Source organism: Gossypium hirsutum, chromosome A06 (assembly GCF_007990345.1).
Source record: "Gossypium hirsutum isolate 1008001.06 chromosome A06, Gossypium_hirsutum_v2.1, whole genome shotgun sequence".
Lineage (NCBI taxonomy): Eukaryota > Viridiplantae > Streptophyta > Magnoliopsida > Malvales > Malvaceae > Gossypium > Gossypium hirsutum.
Window position 1 is genome coordinate 56,401,020 of NC_053429.1, and position 19,794 is coordinate 56,420,813.

Here is a 19,794-nt window from a genome sequence, read left to right on the forward strand (position 1 = left end):
GAAGCAGATCCAAGATGATTTGGCATCTTGGTATTGACATGGAACAAATCGAAAAGTTAATTTGGCATCTCTGTGTTCGATGGAGAGCAGATCGAAGATATCAACATGACAATCCTAAGTTTGCAAGGAGCAGATTGAGGACCATGAAGTCTGAAGCTGATGAGACCGGGCAAAATGGGTCCTTTTATAGTCTTTGCTCTATTCTCGTTACACGACAATGAGCAAAGAGAGGCAACTGTAATAGCCCATTTTTGCCTGCCCATTTTAGTATTTAAAATAACAAACCCCCAAAAAATAAAAATAAAACAAAGTCCAAGTCTAGTACAAAATTACAAACATATAATTTGGCCCAATCGGAATAGCCCATTACATGAAAAGATTTAAGGTCCATCTATGAGCTTGACTCATATGAAAATATAATCTTTAAGGATATGCAACCTTAGATATGATATGCAATCTTAGATGTGATATGCAATCTTAGATATGATACAATCTTAGATATGATATGATATGATATGTAATCTTGAAGATATGATTTTGTAATCTTGGAGATTTAATTTGTAGATATCATTTAATCTTAACCGTTGATGTAATTGGTCTGTACCATTGGATTTGGGGAGGCTCAACTATAAATAGGGGCCCCTCCCTTCATTGTAAAGACACTTAAGTTTTGGGAAGCAATAAGAATTCTTAAGAGCATCCACTCAAATTTCTCTCCCTCTTGCGTTCTTATTTTCTACGATTTGTTCTTATTTATTTTTTGTTTCATTTTCGTTTTCAACCTTTTTTTATTTTGATTTAATCCCTATTTCCTTGATTTTTAATTCTCTTTTATATTTTATTTTTTAATAATTTTAGTATTATATCAAACTATTTTTTTATTAAATTCTATATTATTCATTGTTTTAAAAAATATATTTCATTTAATTGAAAAAGTTTTTTCTTAAATAAGGCAATGTTTGGTTTTTAGAAATTCGGGAAATAGTGCCCAAACATGCTGGGTTGCGATTTTTCGTTTGACTAAATAACCAAATATCCTTTTAATAAATTTTCAAAATCATGAGATAATTTTAGTTACGAGGATTTAAACCATCGTGTCCTAACATGCTGGATGTAATGTTTGTATACTTTCGGAACAAAGGAATCTCAAGTTTCAAATTTAAATTGTTCAAGTTTTAAAATCTTTTCAAATTTTCGACATTAGGACAATAAATAATCAATTCGGTACCAATTTTGGGCGTTACGAGGGTGCTAATCCTTCCTTGTGCGTAACCGACTCCTGAACCTATTTTCTTGAATTTCGTAGACCAAAATGTTTTATAAAGGTGATCCAATCACACCTTAAAAGGTTAGTGGCAACTCCCATTTTCATTTTTCAAAAAGTCGAACCCCGTTTTTGAAACCCCTTTAAAAAAATGGTTTCACCAATGTTATTACAATCATCTCATGATTAGTCTTTAGGCATACTCTAATAGATACATACCTTTAGGTATCAATACATAGCCCTTAGACAGTGCCACTACACTGCTTTGACCGTTTTACATTATCCAAAGCTCATATTTGGTTCTGTACACCTCCAATTACCCATGAAATGTTTATTAATGATATTAGGATGATTATAAATCCTTCAAAGTGATTTTATCTCAATTTTATAATTTTATTAAATTGTTTTGAACTTTGAATTCCTAAATATTTTTTAGATTTTTATATGTATGTGCTCAAGTGGCATCTTTCATCTATATTAAATGTTGTGATAGGAAAGGAGTGTTACATTTAGTGCTAATAGAGCTTACATATATTCAATTCTACAACTAAATTGGGTCTAACATTGAGCCTAGAAGCATATGCCACACAGGGGATATGATAATGTGATGAGATTCTATCTTAAGCTAACTTCAATTTCTATTTAGATTTATGTTGTCAATAGATTCAAGACAAATGGTTGTCATAGAGATAGAAAACAATGCTTCTACCCCTAATTCGAGTTACCTCTTGGTAACTACTTCTCAAGCTCCCCAACCCCAAGCACCAACTCCACCACCTACTGCACCCTCTACTCCTACGGCTGTTCATCAGCGTCTACTCGAAAACTCCATAAGTATCGATTAAAGGAATTTAAGGGTAAAAAAAAGGAGATGATCCATATTTAGGGAGTATTGGTTGGAAAATACCAAAGGGTGATAGAGGAACCATAGTGCGCACTAAAGGATAGTCTGAGGTGTTCAATCTCCTTGTTAAAGGAAGAGGCATACCAATGGTGGGTTATCGTGACTAGTGTAAATCCATGGGACCATATGAATAGGTTTCTTTTTGAATGAGGTTTAGAATAAGTATGTGAGTCGCCTCTATCTAGAGAAGAAAAAGTGAGAGTTTGTCCAATTGAAACAACACAATATGTCTATAGTAAAATGTGAAAGGGTGTAACATCCTAAAAATTTTGATATTGCTCTAGGATTGGATATAGTGAAGTTTCGAGAAAATTGTAAAATTAGTCAAATAGAGAATATTCATGAAAGTAAAATTTATATTGGAGATAGAAATCAACGAAAGACATTGTGCATGTGAAAATGTGTCAAAAATGATTAAAATGTAAATTTTGAAATGTTGGAGGACTAAATTACAAATTTTAACAAAAAATAAATATGAATTATTATTAATTATTTGACATGAGATATTAATTGAAAGATGAATTGGTGTGATGAAAAGACTTTTTGACCAAATTTGAAAATATTTAACTGTACAAAGACTAAATTATAATTTTTCCCTTTTTACTAAGAAAAGGACTTGAGTATAATTTTCACCACCTAAGGAATAATATTAAGATTCAAATGTGATTTTATGAGGTTTGAATTCGATAAATGCCTATTATTGTTTAATAAGTTATGTTAAGACGTAAAAAGGGGTAATATGATAATTTTTCCCCATAAAGGCATGTTGATCAATTCTTAAGTATTTGTTATTGGAAATATTATTTTGAAGAATTATTTGATATATAAAGTAAATGGACCATTGGATATGATCAAATTAAGGTGATTAAATGTTGGTCACATAGTATCTTTTACTTGGACTTTTAACCAAACATTGACTTAGTCCTTTTAAGTGCTTTAAAAATTGAAAAAAAGAAAGAAAGAAGGAAATCTTCTTCCAACTTCGTTGTCGTTAGAACGATAGAAATCTGCAAGTGTACAGAATTACAATAAGAAATAAAGTGACAAGTAAATGTCGAGTTATCGTACCCACAAGGACTGTGAAAGAAAAATATTTATGAAATATAAATCAAACACTTTGGTGATTAAAAATATTTTGATTTTGAGGAAGTGATTAAAAACTGAAATTTAACTAAGTAAAATAAAATAAAATAAAAATTTTAATGCACAATTTCAAAAGATGGTTTTAATAAAGATGACATAATTGTGTTAGATCAATTACATTCCTTAACTTAGAATTACTAAACCCATGTTCATGTTGTTATGAATATTTTCACGGCAACTTGGTAATTTGCTAACTACAGCTCATACGTACTTACTAAATCAACTAATCTCTTGAACATTTTTCAATGCTAATTCAAACAATTAATCAATCTTCATAAGCACATAAAAGATTAAGTGAGGTAACAATATTTTTCTATATTGAAACAGTTTAATCACAATAATCTTGTAAGTTATGCAAGGCTAATGTACCGTTTAATACAGTCGCTAATTTAACCTTCAGCTACCATAGAAGATTAAACATGCACCAATTAAATATTGTGTCAATTAATTATAATTTCAATACGTTTAATAATTAATTCATTTGTTACCTTACATTTTATACTGCAAGTATAACATAAACATGGTTTTATTTAATTGAACAACTCACCAAGGCCTATAACAATACAAACATGATTTTAATAATTCAAGTGGAAAAAATGCAATCAATCTAACACGAATTAATTTAAGTCATTTTAATTAGAATAATAACAACAGCAAAAAATTATTCATGTTCATAATCACAACATAAACAAAAAAAAATTAAAGAGAAGGGAACTAGAAAGCAAATCTAGTGTTTTCTTTGAAGTCAGACTAGTGCGCTCCTCTTCTTCTCTGCTTATGCTGTTGAACCAAGGCCTCTATGAACAATTGAATGGTGTTATTCCAAGGTGAAAGAAGGATCTTCTTCAAGAGGGAAATCGACAAGGGAAATGGACAAAAAATGGAAAAAAAACAAAGAAGAGAAAGTGAGTGAAAGAGATATATGTGTGGGAATGAATTTTTGTTGAATGAAGTAGCAAAAGGGGGGTATTTATAGGTGGGAGTGGCAGCTAAAAGTATCAAATAATTAGCAGTTATACACTCCCCTTGGCCGGCCACACAAGGATCAAACTTTGCTAAATTTAGCTTGGGGCAAATCTTCAAAGGCACAAAAAGTGGAGAAATTCGAATAGAGTTTAAGGAAATTTTGAGGGGTATTTTGCAAGCATAAAAATCAAAACAATCAGCTGATTGGGTCAGCTTGTTGGACGGTTTTGGACTGCCATTTCTCTTGTTGGATTAGTCTTCTTTTATTAGCACAATTGGGCCACTTTCTCCTTCAAGCTTTATATTAATTTTTAACCCAATTAACTTTGGATAAAAATTAATATAAAGTTCATAAAATAGTCATCATTTGGACCTTCCTTGGTTGGAAAAAATTTCAGCCGTGCTCTTGGTTCACTCGATGCAAAAATTTCTCCAACGGTTCAAGCATTTCAAGGTGTCTGCCAAGCCAATTTTCACCTTTTGTGCAAAACTGTCGAAAATAAACCAAATTTGTGAAAATTTATTATAAAAATAATTAAAATTAAATATATTAATAATTTAAGTGCAAATTAATTATTTTATAAATAGAGTATGAATTTCAAAAAAATTTACTACTGCATGAATTAGGGCTCAAAACATGCTGAAAAAGTCTATTTTTGTGTTTTCAGTCCTTCACCTCCCTTCATATTAGAGAAGATTCTCTTTTCTCTTCTCACCATTTTCTCCAAATCTCTTGAAAAATCTCAACACTCACCTTGAGCTTTTATCATAATAACTCGAAAAACTTCTTCAAAACTCATTCCACCCTTAACTCTCTCCCTTTTCAGCAAGGGTTTCATGGTTCTTGAGAAAGAAAGTTGAAGTTAAAGAGAGAGCTTTAATAAAGTAATTAATGATGTTTTTCACCCCTCTTAACTTGATATTTGCTTTTGTTTGTTACGAAAACACTTAGAAATCTTATATACTAATTTTTTTGGTTATATTCTTGTGTATGAGAAAATGATGGTAAATGGATAACCCAAGCTAGTTGAGGATGGATTCATGTAATGGGAGGATTGATTTTGTGTATATGTACATCCAAGAGACAAGTATACTTAGATACCCATATTTTTCTTATACTAGTATGTCATGAATTTAGTGAAAATGATGTGTTACATATGAAATTGATTGCATAATTTTGAATATATAATGTCTCGGCATGTACCTAAGTTAATAGGTAGTTGTTGAAATCTATTAGGCTATGTTAGTCATTTTGGTGTTTTGAATGATTGTATATCTGGAGCTAAATTATGTTTAGAGTATGTATATTATATGTTTATGTTTAATTCCTTAGACGAAGTATGAAGTAGATATATAAAGGTTATGCACTTGAATGATTGGTTGCTACTTGCCAAATAAACTCGCTTGATGGACAAGCATGATAATCTTATAGAATGTATGTGTTTATGATGTTTGAAGTTGTTGTTTTGAACTTGGTTTGAATTTTATAAATCATAATTTTGATGTGGTGATGTTAAAAGTCAAATTAGGAGAGTTTTGAAGAGATTTTTAAGTCCAGGCATAGTTGGATCGATACATATTGTAAGTTGTATCACAACAAGTAAGTCAGAATGTCCATAACTACAATACTAGAGACTTGTATCGGCAAAAGTCCCTACTTGTATTGATACATCTATGGAAAACAAGGGTCACGCTCCTATTTTAAGCTTTTCTCCTCCCGAAGATGTAAATTAGGTCTCGATTACTTCTGGACATCTAGAGATCATTTTAAAATGTTTTCAACTTGATTCTAAAATTGTAACATCCTGATTTTAGGCCTAATTAGAACAGTGGTTTCGGGACCCCGAATCTGACATAGTAAATCTTGTTTTTATTATATTTTCATGGTTTACAATTTCACGAAATGATTTCTTGATTCGAAAATTCTGACATTTGGGCACTCAGTTTAGTCAAAAGGATTAAATCGTAAAAAGTGCAAAAGTTGAGTTCTACATGTTAGAGGTGTCCAATTGATATGAGATTTTAAATTAGAGGTCATTAGATGATAAATAGACCATTTGTTAAGTTATTGGACAAAAATGGGCATGGAGAGATAAAATTGCAAAGAAAGGCAAAAAGGGCATTTTGGTCATTTGGTAAATAAAAGAATAAAAAGGGAAAAACAAGTCAAAATTGTGTCCATCTTCTTCCTCCTTCAGCCGAAATTTTCAAGACACCATAGCTAGGGTTTCTTCATCTGTCAAGCTTGATAGTAAGTGCATTCTAGCCCCTGTTATTAATGCTCTTTACGTTTTTAAAGTCGTATTCACCCGATCTTTCCATTTCTACCATTATTTTGAAGTAGGGTTCATGTTTAAAAATTTAATCATGTGTGAAATGCATGTATTTTTATGTTTAATGTTAGAAAATGAAAGTTTGATATGTAATAAATAACTTTTACTAGGTGATTTTTCATGAAAATACCTAAAATGGACCTATTTGTAAAAGCTGTAAAATGTGTAGTAAAAATCTGGTTTGATGAAAAATGTGGGCTGATATAAGCATGGGTGTGGGTCTGCTAGGCTTGGGTAACAAAGAAATTGAATGCATTTCATTGTACGAGCCTAGGGGCAAAAATATAAATATGTTAAAGTTTAGTGGCAAAAATGTATTTTGCCATAGTATGATTTTTGGACTGAATTGAGTAATATGATAATTAAATAAGCTAAAATTTCTATTATAGATCAAGATAAACGAAGTTCGAACCTTGATCGGGGGAAAAACAAGGTTATTGACGATTAGATCCATTTCTACTATTTTTGTACCGAGGTAAGTTCGTGTGTAAATAATGAAAATTATATTATGTATTTAATATCTTGTTATTGCATGACTTGTACAATTATCATTATGGATTCGCTCGAAAAAGATTCGATACGGCAAAATTCCCAGTTCAACCTTAAGAATAGTTAGGATACAAATGTCATGACATTAAAGTCATGAGTTTACGTGTAAGACCATATCCAGTATATGGCATCGTTATGAAAATTTTGTGTAAGACCATGTCTAGGACATGGCACCGATATGAGAATAGTGTAAGACCATAGTGAGCTATTGGCATTGATAAGAGATCCCATGTAAGACTATATATGGGATATGGCATTGGTATGATTCTATGTGTATGTGATTCCCGAGTATCCTTTAGTATTCCAAGTGGTTTAACGAGTGATTTAAAGATTATGTCAAAGATTTGAAAGGTTATGATTATGTTATGAAGTGGTACAGGTACGTACACAAAAACTCATGAGAAATGATCTCGGTTTAAGATGCACTATTGGTAGGGATGCAAATGAGTAAGATATGTCTATGATCACTTGATGATTTTGTGCTAATTTACATCATGTTATGTGTATGTCATTGTACGTTTAAAGTTGATTATTATTTACATGCTAACTTACTAAGCTTCAAGCTTACCCCATTCATTTTCATTTCTTATAGTGTCATCAAGCCAGCTCGGGGATCGAAGACTGTCGGAGATCCACTCACACTATTAAATTATCATTTTAGGTACTTATGATTCTATTATTTTGAGTTATGGCATGTATAAGAACTTGGTATTTTTGTGATATGTGTCATTATTGATTTGGCCAAGTGTGTTGGCTTGTAATGGTAATTGATTCATTTTGTAAATGGCCATATAGTATTGGTATTAGTGATGCCTTTCATGGATGTGGTTATTGCATGGTTTGTAATGATAAGTATGAAATGTTGTATGTGATAGAAAATAGGATGAAATCGATGTGTGGATGTCTTGGTTGTGGCTGAATTGGTAGTATGTATATGTTTGGATTGGTGTTGTTTGATGTTGTGTAGGTTGGTGCAAATAAGGGTGGCAAAAAGGCTTGGTAAATAGCCTTATTTTTGTCCACACGGGTAAACACACGAGCATGTGTCTAGGCCATGTGTGACACACGGCTTGCCTATTGGGTGTGTGATCCAGCTGTGTGTCCCCTGCATTCTTGAATTTTAGCTTTGAATTGGCCACACGGGTAAAGACACGGCTGTGTGTCTCAGCTGTGTGAAGGACACAGGACATGGGCGTGTGCCCAGGGCATGTGAAGTCTGCACCTAGTTTATGAAAAATTATGAAAATAAAATCACTCACACAACCTAGAACACGGGCCTGTGCCTTGGCCGTGTGACTCTAATTTGTTGATGACATCATAAATCGAGAGTTACACGGGCTGAGAACACGAGCTGAGAACACGGGCGTGTCCCAAGCCACACAGGCTTGTGAGACCACACGGCCTACCCACACAGGCGTGTGACCCTCCAAAGTGTGAAAATTTTCTAAGTGTTGTAACAATTTTGAAAGTTATCGGTTTAGTCCCGAACCACTCCCAATGTATGTTTTGGGCCTCGTAGGCTCGTAATAGGGACAATATGAATGTACATGAAAAGTGTTAATGTGGATGGAAATTTATGTCTCAGTTCTGCATAATTACTTGTATATAAGTCCGGTAATGCCTCATACCCTATTCCGCGCGTCGAATATGGGTAAGGGTGTTACAAAAATCCTAAAATTTGTTTTAGTTATTATGGAATGGCTTTATAAAAATATTTAAATTCAATTACTTAATGAACTCAACATCTAATAATAACCTAAGTTGCTCCGTCAACATAATATATCATCTCACATTCGGACTTGCTATTCGAGCCGGATGTAAGGTGTCTCATGAGATATTAAGCATTTAGTTATTGAGTTTTAGGGCTCATTTGATTGACACTATATTTTGGTGTTTGTATGAATTATTGGTTCAGCATGCATGCTCTTATTTCTTTTGATCTAATCTCTAAATTTTATGATTATTAGATTTATTTTGGATACCTTATCTTAAAGTGTTTTCAAGACTTGCTTTGATGATACATGAGCACCAATTAAGATAGAATGTACTTCAGGTTGAAATTGTATGCCTCCAATCGATCTTTCAAGTATGCATTATGATTTTTCACATTCCAACGACTACTTTTCATTTGCAATGGCTTTAAATAGCTAGAAGAAACTCATTTCTTACTATAAATATATCCTAAGAACACTAAAAGAATTGAGACATCAATATCCAAACAAAAGATAAACTTCCAAACAACAAAGCAAGAGAATTTACTTTGAATTCTTTTATCTTTCATTATTCTGTTGTACATATTTCTAAGAGCTTATTGTTAAATGTTTTAAAAGTCTCATTTTATTGTATTAGTAAAAACTTGTAAAAACCTTCCTTTCTAAAGGTTCATTTATTTACTTTTTTTTTTATTTCACCAATTGTAAATTGGGAGTATTAGTAGTTAAACCATGCTAAAGTATTTCAAGATTACCTTAAAATTATAAATGGTTTATGTTTAACCATAAACACTAATGTTTCGTTTGGTTCAATGTAATGGCTTTTGCCATTACAGGACAATTCCAATTTCTACAGTAAAGCAGAGGTTTGGTTCATTGGAAAGCTTAAAAAGCAAAATGGTGATTACAGCTTCATTTCGAAAATTGTCGAATAGCCATTCAGGGGAGGAGGTGCCAAATTGGTTATTCCAGCCTCTCCACAGAATGACCCTTCTTTTCCCTTCCGAAAACACCCTCAGTCTGAAATTGCTCAATGGTTTCACTTTTTTTTTTGCTTTCCCATAAACAATATCACGCTCAAATCAACATGAAAGGAAGCAAATCAACTTAAAGGCCAAGGACCCACATTTTGTTTACCACTCGTGAGCGATTCCAACCCATCACTGGAATCGCCTGGTGCTTAGCAAGGCCCTGCTTGTTTTGATGGTAAGCTTTTTTTTCCTTTCTCTCAAATAGAGAAGTAAATCAATAGCTTATAGTCATATTCATTCAAGAAGTTATCCATTATCTACATGGTCCAAAAACAAGGTTGATAAATTGAAACTTTCAGGTTTCATTTTCCTTTTTCAGGTTGCCATATTAAGTTATTGAACATTTTTAATTGAAAAAGTTTGAATTTTTTTTCTAGGTTCAAAACGAAGTAGCTTTTCATTAGGTCATGGGCTTTCAATTTGCAGAACTCCCTATGTTAAATGTTCACAAAAGCTAGGTGAACAATCGCTAAGCACTTCCAGAATAGTTGAAAAGTGGGTCTCCTTTAAAAGATTGAATTCAATTTATCAGAATCTTGAATTAGAAGCCCAAGGTTACTAAATTTTTGAAGGTGCAGGAAACCAGTGAAGAAGGTTGGAAAGAACGAGCATCACTTGTAGAAGAAAAGAGATTCAGCTAGCTCTAGACAAAAGGCACTCAATATTGTTAGAATTGTAAGTTTAATTTGCTTATTTGTTCTATATTGGGTGTAGTGTTTAGTTATAGTATGGATTTAGTATTTGAAGTTTAATTTCGATTTTTAATGATGTTTTTGTTGCATTTGTTTTGTGATTTCACTGTTACTGTATACCTACTGATTGAAATCTATTTTGTACTAATGTTGTTGGAGTTATTCTATTATTTACTGAGAACCCATTTTGCTGAAATTTTAAGAGCCATTTTATTTTTTTCCTATATAAATTACGGCTATTGTTCCTTCTGCAACCATGGAAGACTTTTGCTACTCATCAATAACGCCATTTGCAGCTTGAACCAAACTTGTTTTATTCTGCAGGTGGCTGCTTGAACTAAACTCACTTTATTCTAGGCATCACTTTTGATTGCAATCAATTTCTTTTTTCAGGCTTAATTTATATGCAATTTTAGTTATAATGATTTTTAGGTTTGATTGACTGTATGATTAATTTGGTGCAACAGATGCAATATGCAAAGATAAAGTCAGATTGTATCGCCGAAAATGATAGAAACTTTGTTCCTAGAGAAAATAAGAAGAAGCAAGAAGAAAAAGGTGACAACCTTACATTTTAGTTCTTTGAATTGCTATATGCATAATGTATAGTCCTTTTTGACTTAAAGAAAATGGTTTATCATGTATTTCATGTTGTTATCATGTGAATGTAATTATTGCAATTAACGTGTTTATATTTTTCATCACTAGTTTTCTACCCTTTTGATCATAAGAAAAACAATGGGTGTAACAAAAGATAGTTTTTAAACGCATGGTGCCTTTTTGGTTAGAAGTTAGAACTTGGATGTTTTAGTTTTATTTTTAATTACACATTTCTGTATGACTACCTATTTGTTAATTTTTGTGGGGATAAATGCCTCCACTAAAACATTGGGTTCTTATTTAATGGTGCTATTCTGGGGCCAGATATTTTAACTTTTGGATTACTATTTGTAAAGAAAACAGTCTATATAAAGTTACTTTTTTTGAGGAAGGGGGCAGGGAACTTAAATTTTGCATCTTCCTCTGGTTTTCTCACGCTGAAAGATTCATTGAATGATTATTTGGTGTGCTTCTATTGATTCAACCTATTTGTTCAAGATGCTATAATTTAAGTTGTGGTTGTCAACTTGGTTATGTTTAGTATTTTCTCGGGTTAAATTAGATTTCATGAAGTCGCTGATACTCAAGTGACAAAGTGGATATTGAGCAAAGGACAATGAGCTATGATGGGAACATATGACACCCTTCTACTTGCATTTGATATAGATAACAGAGTGGATGAGGCTGGATCATTGTGGAACATGGTTTTACATACACGCAATTGTTCTATCTCAAAGCGGTTTTTTTCTAGGAACTATAGGTCCATACAACTATAGGACTGCTTCAATTATCTCCTTTTTATATTTATGCTCAAGCAGCTCTAGAATGCTCTCTTTTAACAGTTGAACGATTCAATGAGATCGTGGGAAGCCCATATTACATGGCTCTAGAGGTTCTTAAACATAATTATGGCCCAGAGGTTGGTGTATAGAGTGCTGGAGTTATCATCTATATTTTACTTTGTGGTGTGCCGCAATTCTAGATAGGTTTGTCTTTCTATTTTCAGGTACTTTCCTTTTTTTTCATCTGGCATCATGAAGGTTATATCTCAAGATAAATGTAGAGACAATGTGTACTTCCAGAGTTTGGATAAAGAAAAGAGAGATATAAAGAAAAAAAATTTAAATTATCTTTAATATTATGTATCAGGAGTTTGATGTATTCTTTTGCATACGGTTCACTATCTACTCTTTTACTTTTAGAAAAATAGATATAAACTAGATTTCTCGTGTTTGCATACAGAGACTGAGCAAAGGGTGGCACAAGCAATTATTCGCTCTGCTATTGACTTTAAGAGGGACCCATGGCCTAAGGTTTCGGACAATACAAAGGCCCTTGTAAAGAAAATGCTTAATCTTGATCGAAAGCAGCTTCTTACAGCACAAGAAGTGCTTGGTAACCTTCTGTACATATTACATGCTTTATTTATGTTGATATATATTTTCTATGCATGAAAAATCATCCCAACTCTTTTGCAGAACATTCATGGCTACAAAATGCCAAGAAAGCACCCAATGTTCCATTGGGTGAGACTATGAAAGCTAGGCTCAAACAATTTTCTGTAACGAACAAGGTGAGAAGAGAGCTCTAAGGGTAATAATCCAAATAACTATTGTAGTTTATTTGCTTTTAAGTTGCATGGACCTATAGTTTCTACATTTAAGACAAGCAGAAGTTTTTTCTTAAAAGATACATAAGCAAATGGATATATACATCCACTTTAATGGCGAACGGGTTAGAGTGAAAAGATATACATCAGATGAAGATTGATGTTCAATTTAGTGAGTGCATTCTCTTGGCATCAATGGCATAATATGAGTATGTATTTGTTGAACTGGACCTTGCCAATCAAGTATTGCATCAACAAGGCATCTTATTCACTTTCCTTGAGAAAGGCTGCATACACTTGAATGCTATATGAATAGCTTATCATTTCTAGGGGGTTGTTCCCTGTATATAGTTGTAGCTTGGATGTTGTAAACCTCTTCTTTAATTTCTGGGGATATATATGCTGTGAAAGTGCCGAAAAGGGTTTTTACTGTTAATGTAGGATGTTTTAAGATTTTGTCCTTATAAAACTCTTATGTCTCCAAATCATCATTTATTCAATTGAAATATTAAATAGTTTTTGAAGAAGTCTCCAATATGAATTATTTGTTATTTTCAGACGGTCATCACAATGTTTCTAGAGTGACATAACACAAATTGATGACTGTGATGTGTGCTTGTAATAGAATTGTTGGATGTAAAATATAATTATTTTTACAAAAATAAAAACATAGCGCTTTTAAAAACATAATTATATTAAAAATGCTATTACAAAAAGAAAAACATTATTATTAAATTATATATTTGTATTAAATTATATTTAATAATAATATTAAAATATGATTAAATTATTTATTTTTATTTTTATTAAATTATATTTAATAATAATCTAATTAAAATTTAATAACAATATTCATCTACTTAAAAAAATTCTATTAAGGGTGCTTTGGTTATTTTAACTTTTTTCATATGCTATTACAATTTCTATTTCATTCAATCAATCAAAAGAATACCATTACTATTCTATTTCATTCCATTCAACAAAACAATTCATTCCATTACATTTCTATTATAACTCTATTTTATTACAATTCTATTCTATTCCAGGAAACCAAACGTGATGTAAGAGAAAATAATGAGTTGTTACAATCTTTAATTGAAGTATACAAATTAGTAATTATAGAACATTAAAACCAAACCACTATAAAAGTGTCCAAACTTTTAATTCCTATCCTTTTAATTTAAAAAATTATAAAAATTTTCAAAATCTAATTTCACCCATTTTTTATATTTCTGAGTCTAAATTTCTTAGACAACAATGTGTCAAAATTCTAAATAGGCATTTCATTAATAAATAAATAAATAAATAACGTGATTAAACTATTGTTTCCAAATTCTAAATGATATAAATATCTTTTTAGTTTAATAAAATTTAAAGATAAAATAAGATGAAGTACTTTATTGACTGAATTTTGCAGATTCAACACTTTCATTAACACCATTAGACATTAGTCACCTATGCATTTTATAAATAGAATTGAACCATAAATCCATAGTTGTCACTTCTTTTATTCCATATCGAACCCTTATTTCTAATGTTTCCCTCACATGGCCTTTCATCCCCCATGCATTTTCTTCAACCTCTTTCTGATATTACAACTGCAAACCGACATGGTTTTGGAACAGACAGTATGTGATATTTTATTACAAATAGGATGAACAACAAACCTGTAATGGAAGCAAAAAGACAACAATCTCTTTTCCCCACATTCTCTGAGAAATCAACTGCTTTATCAATCTATATATAGTCTATATATAGTCTTTATCAATCTATATATGGAGACAACAATCGCCTACATAGTTGCTTTAGATGTTCATGTTCAGAAACGGGATATGTCGGCAAAACATCATTTCAGATTCCATGAACATGCAACAAAAGCTACCATATTTGTAAAAGATAAAACAATGTTTTGGCAGAAGTAGGAACAATTGCAATGCAAATGCACGTGCAGCAATGCATAGGCTATTCCTGTCTCAATTGGACGGTCAAATCTTAATCGCCCAACATAAACCAAGATTACATCCCTGAGTTTGTGAAAGATACAATTGGACCAAGCCCGGGTTCAATAGACATTATATTCGCTTTTAAAAATTAAGTAAAAGAAGTGATGCAACATCGACCAAGTAGTAGTAAGGTATAAGACATGGTAAACATATGTAGCAACCAATGTATAAAACTCCTAAGAATCTTGTCACGGAGTGATTCAAAGGTAGAACAATGAAAGACACTTCACAACAAACTTTTAAGCCAACAAAAAAGTTTAAGAACAAAAAACAAACAAATCCTGCATGAAGAAAACACAAGGGTGGAAGGGTAATAGAAATCCATACCATAAACTTCCCAGACTTGATAACAAATCATACACCGTTGAAGATACTAGGGGAAACAAAACATCTCATCCTCTGGATCCTCCCTTTCTACTTATTATCTCGGATCATCTTTCTGAAACAAACGCATGTCCTTGAAGCTAGTATGATTCCTCAAATAGCTTCTAATTTATCCCAAAATTAGGTATCAAAGTGAAAAGTTTTAAACACAGAATTCTTTTCATTGTAAAGCATTGGTTATCACAAGTGTGACTAGTAAAAATTGCCCAAGTGAATTGAAGTAATTCATTAAAGAAATTGTTGTAGCATGTGCGACAATAGGGAAAGCTTAAAATCCTGGACTTTTCATTTTCTAGTGAAAAAAAAAAATGGATCACTGCCTTGAGAATGCACTTAGACAATCTCCTGCCACCAAAGTTTTACAAGTATTTATTAAACAGCTGAAGAAATTGCTACAAAAGCATTACAAAGTTCACTATAGGTCACTTGTCACCAAACTTCACTCTACTAGCAGAAATATTGAAGTGACAGAGAGCAACAAGAAAGTTTGAATGTTAAGTCCCTGTTAAACCTTTCCACTACATAAACTCTCAATGCAATGTGCAACTTTAGGTATCATTAACCTTTCAAGAACAAGTTACCGCTAATGGGAATATACACACAGAGCAATACCTCAGATGTTATTGAACCTTTCAGGGGCTCTACTTTTTATACTTTTTGTGAGGACATCAACGATTTACAATTGTCAGCATGGATGATGCTATATTAGGGCAATTCAATACACATTAGCTTCTTTCTAGGAAGAACCCATATCTGAAACATAGTCACAAACACTAAGTGCAAACTTGCTATCTGTATTGACTTGCAGAATAGCAAGAGGATTGTAGGTTCAAAACAAGCAAAACTAATCTATCGAATTAGTAATTTAGAGTGATTACATTGATACAAGACCAAGTATTCGAACTAAGTCATAAATAAAGCTGGACTCATTTTGGGTAATGTACTAATAACAGCAGATCTGTTTACAGACGAGCAATTTATTTCTTAAACCAATAGAAAATACATAAATTTTGTGGTTCACAAGAAAGAGAAGAGAGAAGTATAGAATGCCTGGCTCTATGTCACTTGGATTTGGACAGAAGTGTGATGCAAAATGAATTGGACAAAGGTAGGTTCAATTTCTTCAAAGCTTTTCCTCATATTTGGAGAATGACTTCCATATCCACCTCTGTAAGACTTGAGGGAAATGGGAAGTCAAATAAAATAAAATAAAAAAACAATTAATGCTCAGGTTAAAAGGCAAGCAGAAAAAAACAATAGTGAAGCAAGGTTCTTCTTAAAGTATTTCAAGTTATCAAAATCACAAAAAATTCTTTTATAACAGAATATTTGGAGTATACTGGAGTGTTTAGAAACTGAGACAAAGAAAAAGTAAAGGTCAGTTTTCTGAAGCACCTTTAAATGAAGGTCCTTGTGGTTAGACCATAGGATATGAACATGAATCTGTGCTTAGAAAGGACTCAAAAAAGTATATATCCCTTGCAAATGAAATCAAAGAATTCAAGCTAACATATACAGATGAGAAAGAAGCCAAGTTCGTAGCTGCTACATAATATTTGTATGGCACCAACAACCTAAAGGAGTACTTAGTTGAAGCTTTACAATGGCACCCTAAGGTCCAGGGTTCAAGTCTTGGCAATGGCATCCCCTCCCCCAATTGGCAATGTACCAGAAGTTCTTTTCTTTTCTTTTTTTTTTTTTGTATAGCATACTTTCAAGTTTAACAATATTTTAAAGTATAGTTCATTTCTTTTTATTAAAATGACAAAAAGTACAACACTTTTCTACAACTTTAGAATAATCAGTCATAATCTTAGAACCAAAACATAAACTGTTTTTGACATGATTTTCTTTCTTCAGATACCTTTTTCTTCTTTCCTTTCTGGAAAAAGAAAAATCAAATTTCTTCCTCCTTCAGTTATTTCTTCAAATACCTTTTTCTTCTTTCCTTTCTGGAAAAAGAAAAATCAATTTTCTTCCTCCTTCAGTTATTTCTTCAAACCATTATTATGTTACATAACAAAAAGGAAATCCGTAGCAAATATATCAAGATATGTTATGCACTAAGATGTTCGTTCACATGCAAGCATAGTTATTTTAGAAGTGATCTTTTTTCTTCCTCTTTTTTTTTTTTTTTTTTGGGGGGGGGGGGGATACTAAACTGATGCTTAGTTCCCTTTCCACAAAAATATATGTATGTATTCGTGGTATTGGACAAATGAAAAAAAGCTGAAGTTGCTTACAAGTTCTGGTGCAACTGAAGCTCAGAACTAGTTCATTCAGCCAAGGTATATATTTGCACGTAAAGACAGCTAAAACATGCACAAAAAAAGTTGGCAACTATGGAAAAAAAATGATGCAGGAGCACTGAATTTAGATTAACTGCCTATGCTTATGTTCTTAGTTATTATGTTTGAGTCTGTATTATATCTTCTCATGTGATTGAGAGTGACCCTTACTAAGAGTTATAGTATAAATACACTATTAAAGGGTTAGTAACTAATTTCCTTATCATTAACTTAGGATAGTTTTAATAGAAGGTTTCCGGAAAAATCAGAACCTTATTCATTTGTTCAACTTCAATTACAACAGTAATTCCTTTCAATTTCTTTGCCGTTCTGACCCCTCACTTCATCAAACAAGATATCAACTCTTATGATTTACTCTTAAGATGTATTGCTCTTGCCAATGTACAAACCATGACTGATTAAGTAAATTCAAGTTTCTGTTCATCTGTTCTACAACCTCTTGGCCTAAAAAAGAGTAACCTGCTTCAGAATGCCCATGCCTACTTGGCTTGCCTAATAAATGAGTTCCCCACCAAAAGCTTAACTAATGGCAAAAGTTTATGTCATTTTAAGTAATGTTCAATTGAAGTTGGGATTGGCCTGCCATGATTAAGTGCCAGAAAAAGAATGATTAGTTAAAGAGTTGCAGCATTTTGGACCATTGGCTATACTATCCTTCAAACATAGAACAAAAGGAACCAAAAGTGGATGATGAAAACTCTCTGCGCTTTAATCTAGTTTATGCAAAAACTTGCCAACCTGACTCAGGTTGCTAGCATTTCAGCTAATATTTCGAAGTAACACAATTGGGTAAACATTACTGCCAAATAAGCTAACAAATCATAAGGTAAAAAGAGAGAGAGAGAGATAAATTATCATCTAATTATAGCTGATACAAGTTCACAAATATTCTCAATTGTTCCCTCTGAATGCTACAGTTTTCCTTTATCATCACCTTCAAAATGATAACCATAGAATGTAAACCATACTAACCCGTTATTCAAAATCATATCTTTCAATCCAATCGAATGTCACAGCTAAAATCACTAAATCCCTCAGCTATGTTATGAAAAATGAAGTAAGACAGCCTTTTAAACAAACCTCATCAATCATCCAACTGTTGAAGCTCAGCCTTGAGCTGCTCAATCTTAAGTCCCATTGAACGTTGCAAAGCAGCCTTTTCGGCCTCTGGTAGCTTTCCTAAAAGCCCTTCAAACATGTCCAAAACCTCTTTAACAGAAGCACGAGCACACTCTGCTTCTTCGTTGAAATAAACGGTCTCTTTAGACTCCATTGCCATCTCTATCTCTTCTCTTGCCTCTGCAAACTTGAGGTTGATCGAGTCCACCTCCTTGTTCACATCCAACTTGGATGCTGCTGACTCAGAACTGTACTTCCTCAGGATGTGGTAAATTGGGTGCTGAACCTGTGAGGTTTGGAAGACTGGGAATCGAAAAGAGGCAGGTCTCGGAGATGGGACAGAGTTGGCCACGAGTTGAGTTTGAAGCGGAGAAAGGGATTTAAAGAGAAAAGGGGACGTGGGTTTTGCAGATGATTGAAAAGGGTGCCTGAAAAGGTACTTGTAAAGGTACTTGTAAAGGTAATTGTAAAGGGAAACTAGAGAACGATTAGCCATTTCTTGCAACCTTTTTTCAATTCCAATTCAATAGAGGTGAAGAAGGAATAAATCGAGAAATGAGATGTGAACAACTGAGGCCTATAATAAGAGTAGACCTGCTTAGATTCGACCTTAAGCCCATATGTGAATGTTAAATGGGCCTACTTGTTTAAAGAAAGGCAGATAATTTGATATTTAATATATTACGCACTAAAAATAAGTAGGCGGTTATTTAAGATATATACTCCACGCGTTTATGTATCAATTTTGTAGAGAATTGATATAAAAATTAAATATAATTTTGTTGAAATGATACACTTGAGATAGTAAAAATTGTTTTTTTTTTCCAAAAAACGTTATATTTTGAGTTTAAATTTTATTATGTATATCTAATTTTCTACAAAAATAAAAATAACTTTAAAATAATATTTGTTGCTTGTAAAATTAACAGATTTTTGATAATTTTACAATTAAATTGGAGCTCATTGATAAATAACAACAATTCAATCAAACTCTTAATTAATAGTATAAATATAAAAAAAATTAATTTCTTGTTGATATTATAATTGTATTGCCCAAATCCAATATAGTGAATTTTTAAAGAAATTCGAAGACAAGTTCAGTAAATGAAGTCCTAAAGGATTAATATGAGTTGTGGAAAAGAGATTTAAAGGGAATGATGGTGAATACAAGATTAT

The 19,794-nt window shown here is 32.3% G+C and overlaps 2 protein-coding genes across 17 annotated transcripts; one reads left to right on the forward strand and one right to left on the reverse strand.

Moving 5' to 3' along the window:
- The first annotated feature begins 9,660 nt into the window (after window positions 1–9,660).
- LOC107962307 (calcium-dependent protein kinase 8) lies at window positions 9,661–13,333 on the forward strand. 13 transcript variants are annotated; one of them, XR_005928652.1, is made up of 8 exons: window positions 9,666–10,077; window positions 10,280–10,397; window positions 10,481–10,577; window positions 11,062–11,152; window positions 11,861–11,954; window positions 12,037–12,180; window positions 12,437–12,589; window positions 12,673–13,333. XR_005928652.1 is itself a non-coding variant. In XM_016898644.2 (5 exons), the coding sequence occupies exons 3-5, from the start codon at window positions 11,062–11,064 to the stop codon at window positions 12,783–12,785; spliced, it is 357 nt and encodes a 118-aa protein (XP_016754133.1). In that variant the 5' UTR covers window positions 9,678–10,077; window positions 10,481–10,577; the 3' UTR covers window positions 12,786–13,333. The 13 variants fall into 13 exon arrangements, 1 of the variants encoding a protein (XP_016754133.1); XR_005928657.1 differs by lacking the exon at window positions 10,280–10,397 and having other exon boundaries at window positions 9,662–10,077; window positions 11,757–11,954; XR_001701591.2 differs by having other exon boundaries at window positions 9,665–10,077; window positions 11,757–12,180.
- An 823-nt stretch (window positions 13,334–14,156) lies between these two features.
- On the reverse strand, window positions 14,157–19,170 carry LOC107962310 (uncharacterized). 4 transcript variants are annotated; one of them, XM_016898647.2, is made up of 2 exons: window positions 18,580–19,170; window positions 14,157–15,245 (listed from the first exon to the last, which is right to left on the reverse strand). In XM_016898647.2, exon 1 carries the CDS (start codon window positions 19,112–19,114, stop codon window positions 18,584–18,586), a length of 531 nt encoding a protein of 176 aa, XP_016754136.1. In that variant the 5' UTR covers window positions 19,115–19,170; the 3' UTR covers window positions 14,157–15,245; window positions 18,580–18,583. The 4 variants fall into 4 exon arrangements, with proteins under 4 accessions (XP_016754136.1, XP_016754135.1, XP_016754134.1 ...); XM_016898646.2 differs by lacking the exon at window positions 14,157–15,245 and adding an exon at window positions 15,811–16,358; XM_016898645.2 differs by lacking the exon at window positions 14,157–15,245 and adding an exon at window positions 15,811–16,366 and having other exon boundaries at window positions 18,580–19,169.
- Window positions 19,171–19,794: the final 624 nt, after the last annotated feature.